Source organism: Seriola dumerili, unplaced genomic scaffold, assembly GCF_002260705.1.
Source record: "Seriola dumerili isolate Sdu_G_001 unplaced genomic scaffold, Sdu_1.0 BDQW01000177.1, whole genome shotgun sequence".
In the NCBI taxonomy this organism is placed as follows: domain Eukaryota; kingdom Metazoa; phylum Chordata; class Actinopteri; order Carangiformes; family Carangidae; genus Seriola; species Seriola dumerili.
Genome location: NW_019174432.1, coordinates 1,429,312 through 1,437,524, shown reverse-complemented (window position 1 = coordinate 1,437,524; position 8,213 = coordinate 1,429,312). Strand labels below are relative to the sequence as shown.

General features: G+C 39.8%; 1 protein-coding gene across 1 annotated transcript in view; it reads left to right on the top strand.

Annotated features, from left to right (window-relative positions):
• Nucleotides 1–915: 915 nt before the first annotated feature.
• Nucleotides 916–8,213, top strand: part of LOC111227336 (calcium/calmodulin-dependent protein kinase type II subunit beta-like) — a 70,872-nt gene continuing 63,574 nt past the window's right edge. Inside the window, exons 1-2 of the mRNA XM_022752776.1 lie at nt 916–1,186; nt 7,288–7,382. Coding sequence (XP_022608497.1) covers nt 1,125–1,186; nt 7,288–7,382 — 157 coding nt within the window. The 5' untranslated portion in view covers nt 916–1,124. The remainder of the gene's footprint in view (nt 1,187–7,287; nt 7,383–8,213) is intronic.

Genomic DNA, 8,213 nt, shown 5'->3' with positions numbered 1-8,213 from the left:
CAATCAAATCAAAGTCCATAAGTTTATAAACATCTTTTAGCAATTTATTATTATTATTTTTAATTATTATTAGATTTTTATTAATGTAATATTTTATATTTCATCTAACCAAGTTGAGGCTATTTGGTTACAGAAAACATGTAACTAAATTTGTCCCAGGTGGATAAAAGCTATGAAAGTGCAGCATGCTAATTTAAGAGAAACTGTATGCTTAAAACAGTCAGGCCATGTTGTCAGATTTCTGGGTAAATTTTAAACCCACTTGTGTGGAGTCTGGATGGAGAGCTTGTATCTTTTAGATCACCTCTATTAAAAAAAAAAAAAAAAGTTACAGCAAGTCATCATTAAGAGAACTTCACATTTTCGTATGATACCTATTGTCTGATGGCTGTTTCTGGATCTGTCACAGAAGGATTTTTCTTCTTTTTAGTATTGTGCACACAAGATAATCACATCATGGATGGATTGATGAATGGGCCTATTGGACACAGGGCAGAGCCTCGATCTATTTGAAGTGATTATTATCATTCCTTGTCGGAAAGTCAATTAAAAGAGTTCAAAACAACCACAAAGAGACTTAAATCGAGTACAGTAAAATGCAAAAAAAAAAAAGCTAAAAGACACAAACTATTCACACATACTATTATTGTGTGTTCCAGATTAAATAAAAAAGTTTATTTGTGGTTTCAGGGGCTCCATTTCAATTTACTTATTGATAAAATCAATTCCACAGCATCATTTATAGAGACTACAAGCTTTATAAAAAGAATTCAAGATAATCAAGAACGCGATACAAAAAGCTGCGTTTTATTGTGAAAATCGCAGCAGGAAGTGGCTTCACTCAGGTCATATAGCTTGTTTACGGGTCGGTTGAGCGCGGTAGCTGTCAGATAGTGGAGAGACAGGCAGAGAGAGGACACCCACGCCGGGAGCTTCGTCTTTCTACACCTCACCCTCCGTCACTTTCAGCGCCTTGCTTGAAGGCATTTCACCGCTCCAACGGCCGTGAAGCTGCTGGGCGGACCCGTACTTTTTAAAACGCAAAATTAGCACAAAATAAGCGACATTTTTCTTTTTTAATTTTCTTTCCGAGCTGAATAAGGAGAAGAGACAGGGGTAGAGACATGGCCACGACAACCTGTACGCGATTCACAGACGAATACCAGCTATACGAGGAGCTGGGGAAGTGAGTATCAGTGGTTGTTTTAATGTATTTGTATCGGTGTTGTGTTGCTAGTCTGTGGTGTGTGTGTGTGTGTGTGTCTGTGTGTCTGTGTGTGTGTCTGTGTGTCTGTGTGTCTTATCTGTAGGAAGGCTGGGTTTCCATGCAGTGCAGAACTGAGCAGAGCGACTCTGCAGGCCAGCAGTGATGTGTGTGTATGCATGTGTGTGTGTGTGTGTGTGCGCGCGTGCGCGCGTTGATGGTGTGTGTGTTTGTTGCTTTTTCGGGATGACAGCTCTCAAAATACGCTGCTCCCTCTCTCTCTCTCTTTCTACAAGTCCATGTCTCTCTCTCTCCCTCTCTCTCTCTCTCTCTCTAACTCAGAATATTGGTACATGTTTGTTTCCAGATCTTCAGCAAAAACTGAAGTAAAATACAAAAGTATTTGCGCTTATACGATGTGTTTCTGGTTCAAATACAGTCAGAAATGTCTTGTGGTGCAGCTATTTGAACCACAGATAAAAAAAAAGTAAAAGACAAAAAAAGAAGTATCTTTTATTCCGAGTATGTTTTTATAGAGAGGAGGGATTCATTAATCTTCAGATCAGGTGAATACCGTGGATGTGCATGAAAATTAAGTATTTTAATGGATGCACACGTGGCAGTTTCTGCGTGGTTATGATCAGTGTGAATTACTGTCATCTGCAAAGCTAGAGAACAAACTCATTATTGAGGTCTTAAAATTAAATTATACAATTTGATCTTTTTGTGTTTGTTTGTTGTTTTTTTTTCAAATCCTCATTTGCCTTTGACCTCATTTTTTCTCTATAGCCTCCATTTAAAATTCTGAATTAAAGTCATGTGCATGTACACATTTTGTACAAATACAAAAAGTTTCACAACTTTATTGCACATTATGTGCTCTTTTGCAGCACAGTGGTGGCAGATAACACAAGATAAGACGCTCTGCACTGGCGCCAGAAAAAACAGTCCACCTCTGTTCAGAAAGCTGTATTAACAGTTCATGCACACATTTCTTTAGTTAGAGAGAAACCACTGACTCGAAAGAGACGCAGCTTCTCCCAAACAAGAACCATATCCATCATAATTTAAAGGACGATGTACAAATGCACCAACAAAATATGATTTTGACTATTAATTTTAGTTTTAGCATCATTGTGTTTAAACATCTGTAATTATACCACTGCTGGTGTAGTGACGTAGGAGAGAGAAATGCCACGATATCATTAAATTAAACTCACCATGCGGACAAACTAAGTTCATGTTTGAGCCCTACACAAAATCTATAGGATAATTATAGTGAGTTTACAGGTCACCAAAGTCACTCCGGTCTCTATACTGCAACATCATAGTTAGTCTGTCACTGGGACAGGGCGGAGGAGTGAAGGGGGAAGGATTGAGAAATCACTCCTCATCAGGCGTACGTTGTTTACATCACTGCCGCAGAGTGTCATGCATCACGCCAGTGTTGTTTGATTATCATGCATATCACTGGTTACTTACTGATAGCTTGATTGGCCCCATGCCGTTTAGTCATCCACCACTGGGACGATAGGTGCAATCAGAACCACAGAAACGTTTTCAGTACAGTCTGCAGAACATGCTGTGTGTGAGTTTCGTGGAACAAAGGTTTGCAAAGTACAGTGGGGTCCAAAAGTCTGAGACCAGTTTCCTATTGAAGTGAATGGGAAAGCAGTTTTCGACTTTTAGACCCCACTGTATATTAATCCTGTAAATTTAAGATCGATAAGCCAAACACTTAAAAACAACAACAGTGCCTTATGAATAACTAATATGTTAGAGCCTGATTGTGGATCAATGAATAGCTGTGATGAAGATCATGTATTAAGCATTGAATATCTTTTGAGGCTTGTGTTTTCCTTCGCATGTTTTGTTTTCATCTGACTTTTTAACCACACACTGATGAATGGGCTTTTGCCAGGACGCCAACAAGTTCATCCTGTCTTTACTACGTCTGCTGTGTTTCCCAGAATGCCTACATTTTTCGTGCTTGATTTATTGTCGGGTCAAAGCTCTCAATAGAAAACATTTTGTGCAAGCATTTACTAATTATGTTGTTTTAAAGTCTAGCGCTGGTAAACTCACAAAACTGGATATTAAATTAATAAATACATCTAGAGAAAATGAAGTTTTATTGGATTTATAGAAGAAATGCTTCACCAAAAGCCTATATTTTATATATTATATATATATATATTCTTGATGTATAGAAGACAGTAACTGTGGTGAGCTTGGTAAAGGTTAACTAGTTGTAATCAACTGTGTTTGCTTGCAGTGGTTATGAGCAACAAACAGCTGACTGCCCCAGCAACAGAGCGAAGCTGTGTGTTTAGTGTTATGTGGGCACACTGCGGAGAACATGCATTGTTTGCATAGCAGAGAGGTGATTTAGGCAGTAATGAATTGAGGAGTTTATATGAATGTTTTTTCATCTCAGAACTGGGTCACCATTTGATTTCACTGTAACTGTAGCTGTGAACCAGAGCTGTGAAAGTAAGAGAGCAAAGCTACACGTTCCTCAGAGACCTACAGGAGCTGAGTGTTTGAAACTCAAAACATTTGTTTTTTGGTGGGATATTCCTTCAATCGGATATCTAAAAAAAAAAAGAAAAGAAAAGCCCAATGTGATAGATCAGGTCGTGGTCGACCATAAATGTTTGGTCGTCTGCCAAACTGGCTGCTACAGGAGACGCAGGGATCAGACTAATTTACAACGCTGCACCCCCGACATTCTCCTTACATCCCATAAGTAATAAATATTGTTAGCAGGGAAGGTTTTGCTTGCGTAACTCCAATATATCCCAAAGCCAGGGAGACTTCATTCTCCGGTCTTGGTTTTTGATTAAAAAAAGAAGAAGAATGCAACAGATCAGATGTGTGGGCCTCGCTGTGTTTAGATGCATCTTTAGCTTCGACACAATACTCTCCAGTCAAAAGTGCGGGCTTTGAAGCTGTCTGTGTGAGGGAGACTAATCTGCACGCCCGCGCTGCAAAATCTCTTTCACAGACCAGTCTCATTATTCACACAGTCTCATAAAGCTCGGAGGAAAGAGCGCAGGTGCGGATGGCGAGGCATCCTCATGATAACGCTCTCTGTAACTTTGTAATACTAACCCAACATCTGAGGAGAGCTAATCGTTGTCCGCTCGCTCTCCACTGGTGTCACTTTCTGAGCAGGGCTTGTGACATTTAATCATTGTGCCTTTTCTCTTTGTAGAATCATGTCTGCTTTACTTTCCTACACACACCACAGGATGGGCTGAAATGTCCTTTGAAGCTCCAGATTTTACACTTTTCCTGTGTTTTATTTCAAGTGTTGCTCCATAAGAAGATATATTTGTGGCTTTAAGTACAAAATCCATCTCCAGTGTAGTTTTACATCTCCTCTCTCAGGCTTCTCTCTGGAGCTCTAGTAACAACAGGTCGGTGAGCCAATCAGAAGAGAGGAGGCTCTGAGCCTCTCCTCTGATTGGCTGACTGTTTTCTGACGGATCAAATAACAATAAAGCAGATTTCAGGTAAACACTCAGAGAAAACGAATTCTGAAAGGCTGGATGGTGGGTCCAGGTGGGTGGGGTTTGGGGGCTTGGGGGCATGGCTGAGAGTGGTGACTACCTTGTTGTGACATCACAAAGTTACAGAAGTCCTGACGGCTCGTTTTAAGGCTCAGTTTCTGAATACAGGCTGTGTGCATTTCTCTGTTGACTGAGTACTTTGATACTTTCACAGTATTGATGTAGAACCTAGACCTGATCAATAATCAAACAACACATGGAAATCTACCTTTATACAATATGGGACCTTTTAAAATGAAAAGATTTAATATATTTTTATATGTAACCTTCCATATTTGCCACCTAAAATGTTCTTTGTATTTAGGATTCGGTGTTCTGTGGCATCAGATATTAGTTTGAGAATGCATTTTTTTCCATATCATAAATACAGTAATTAAAAATATCAGTTTATTTTTTCTTATACTTAAATAATGCAGGTCTCAAAAATTAGAAAAAATTAATTTGAATTGAATTATATGACACATATCCAGCAAACCATGCAGGAGTTTCATGTCTAGGAACAATATGAACATGTGAAGATGAATAATATGAACAGTCACACAGCCTTGAACGTCACAGTTAACACATTGGAAGGGCAGCTCTCAGAAGTCTGTCACACAGCTGCTATAAAGAAATCTGTAACAGCAAATAGATCTTCTAAAAGACATATTCTTTTCTTATATCACCCTGCGTGTCTCATTTAGACTGATTGAAGCTTAGGGGTATAAATTTTCACATCCTGCAGTACGTAATTCCTCCACATCTCCGGCACCTTGTGAGGCTGTAACAGCACACCAGAGTTATCCGGTTACAAAACCCTTGACTGTTGAGGGCACTGATTTTCTTTTCAAAAATAATGCGGGGTCCGTTTAAATCTCCTGATGTCCACTTTCTGGGTGTCAAACCAAAACGCAATGATTCACGACCGGTTACCTTATTTAACTGCGTATGTGTGTTAAAGCATATTTAGCCCCAGCGATGAGACACTTACCTCACAGAGTGTGAACTTTCCAGGCACAGCTGTGGCGTTTGGTGTCAGTAACATATGCGTTTGTTTGTGTGCGTGTGGCTGGTGTCGCCGCCCATGCAGTGCTCATACTGACTGTGTTTTTTTTTTTGCTTTTGGGGTCGTATTTCGCCGCAGCGCACGTGGTCGCTAAAGAAAAGCACTTTGCAAACATGTTGATTCTTTGCCGCTAGACGAACCAGAGAAGACGTGACAGTGAGAGCGGACGAGGGGTTCATACTCACCTCTGCTTGTTATGGTTTTTATCTGATGCTGAAACAGTATTGAAATTCCCTGTGAATTCTGCAGGAGGTTTGTGTCTCCACATCAAAGTCATCTCCCTGAGCGTCTGCAGGGTCTCACAACTTTCACCTTTGACCCTGACCTTGTTGGTTATCTGTAACTGTCTCAGTGTGGAGGCAGACCAGTGGCACCAGTCAACCTCCCACTGTCAACACTCGCAGCAAGACTGGGGGCAGATCTGGCTGAAGCGGCTCTGATGCCAGGTTTGCTGTTGGTCTGCTGCCAGGGAGATATTGATATTTTTGTACAGTCGATCAATCAAACTTTATCGGTAAATCACCTTCTGTACAGGTTAGTGGAATAATGATGATAAGACAGTTCAAATGTAAACATTAAAGCAATTTTAGACTAACAATAACAGAAAATGAATTAGCTTGATTAAAAAATAATGATAATTGGAATATAAATAAAATTAAACTAGATAAAATATATAAAAGACTGACAAATAAAATCATAAAAAAGAAACCCGATTAGTCGTCCTGCTTCATAGATTGGAAAAATATCAGAAAAGTAGGGTGATGCAAGACTATGAAGTGCTTTAAACACAGTGTAAAGAATTTAAAAGTCAGTATGAAGTATGGTGGAAATGTGACCTTTTAATGACCAAACACATCCAGATGTTCAGTGTTTCCTGCCACAATTTTAATTCAATTATGGGTTAAAATTTGTGGAGCCTCAAAGCAGCAACGGCAAAAATGGACTCTGGGAACACAGAGCAAAGTCTGGATGAAGCGATGCTTTGTTTTTGAGACTGGTGTGAGTGTTTGTGCGTCATGTCAGGACTTTTCAAAGTATATGACCAATTCACTAATGCTGCGTTTGTGTGTAAGAGCCCATTTTAGCGCTGTTGCTCACACGCCACACGTGTGTGCGTGTTATTTAGAATATGCTGACTGTGTACGGGGAACCTCATGGGAGCCTATTAAGCAGACAAATCCTGGCAGCGTAGTCTCCTAATGTGGCCAGTTACAGTTAAAATGTGAGCCTGGAAAAATGCTGCCATTGCAGAAAATGTTCTCAGCAAAAATCTTAGCCGTAGTCATTAAGCTAGCCGAGGACCCGCGCCACTCTTTCTGTGCCATTCATCAGGAAGTTGCAGGTGTGCTGATGATACCTTTCCAATAAACGATGATGAAAAATGGTGTGTGAGTTACAGAGTTGTCCACTTACAGCAATCCATTCATAGCAAGCTTAACAGATGTCTTCTCCGTGTTTTACAGGGGAGCCTTTTCAGTGGTGCGCAGATGTGTTAAGCTGTGTACAGGACAGGAGTATGCCGCCAAAATAATCAACACCAAAAAGTTATCCGCAAGAGGTAAGCACAGCCATATTTCTGGATTTTTTCATCACCAACGCAACATGCACCTGGTGGATTTGTAAAGTGGGGCCTCAAAGAAAAACACAATATCTGTATTTCTCTGTTGTGACTTAATAGAAGCTACTAAAAAGACAATGTGTAACCCTACAAGACAGTCTAATTTGTTCATAGTTTCTCTGTCCCAGTGGTCACGCCCCCACCGACAGTGCAGATAATTATTTAAGAAGCATCTTGCAGCAGTCACCCTCTCAGATGGTGCTGCGCAGGATTTTATGAGACAACAGAACAGCTTGTCACATAAAAGTGGAAATGTTGACCTCAAAGAGGGAGCGCACTTTGAGTTTCATTTAGTGGCGCGATTACAACGCACTGCAGCGTAGAGGGTGGGGCTGTCATGTCAACACAATATCAGAATTTGATTTTTTTTTATTTTTTTTTTTTTAAATATCGCGGCTATCGTCAGCACTGGTTTATCATAACACCCCGAGTACAGGGTCCAGTTCAGTCCAGAGTTTGAGAAAACATAGTCAGCAAAAAAATTATATGCAAGAAAATTTATAGAATTTCAAAGTACAGATGTCGGTTTGATAGATGGACAACCTGTATCACGTTAGGACCTGCATGAACATCTGGAGCTGAAACAGTTTGTAAATTAACTGCAAAATAATCTGCAACAGTTTTGACAATCAGTTATTATAAAAAAAAAAAAAAACTCAAAAAAAGAAGCAATTTTAAAGTAAAAACGCCAAAAAAAAGTATATGTAGCAGTGGCATTTTTTCAGGACATTACATAAACGATTGATTGAGAAAATAATTACCATTAACAGA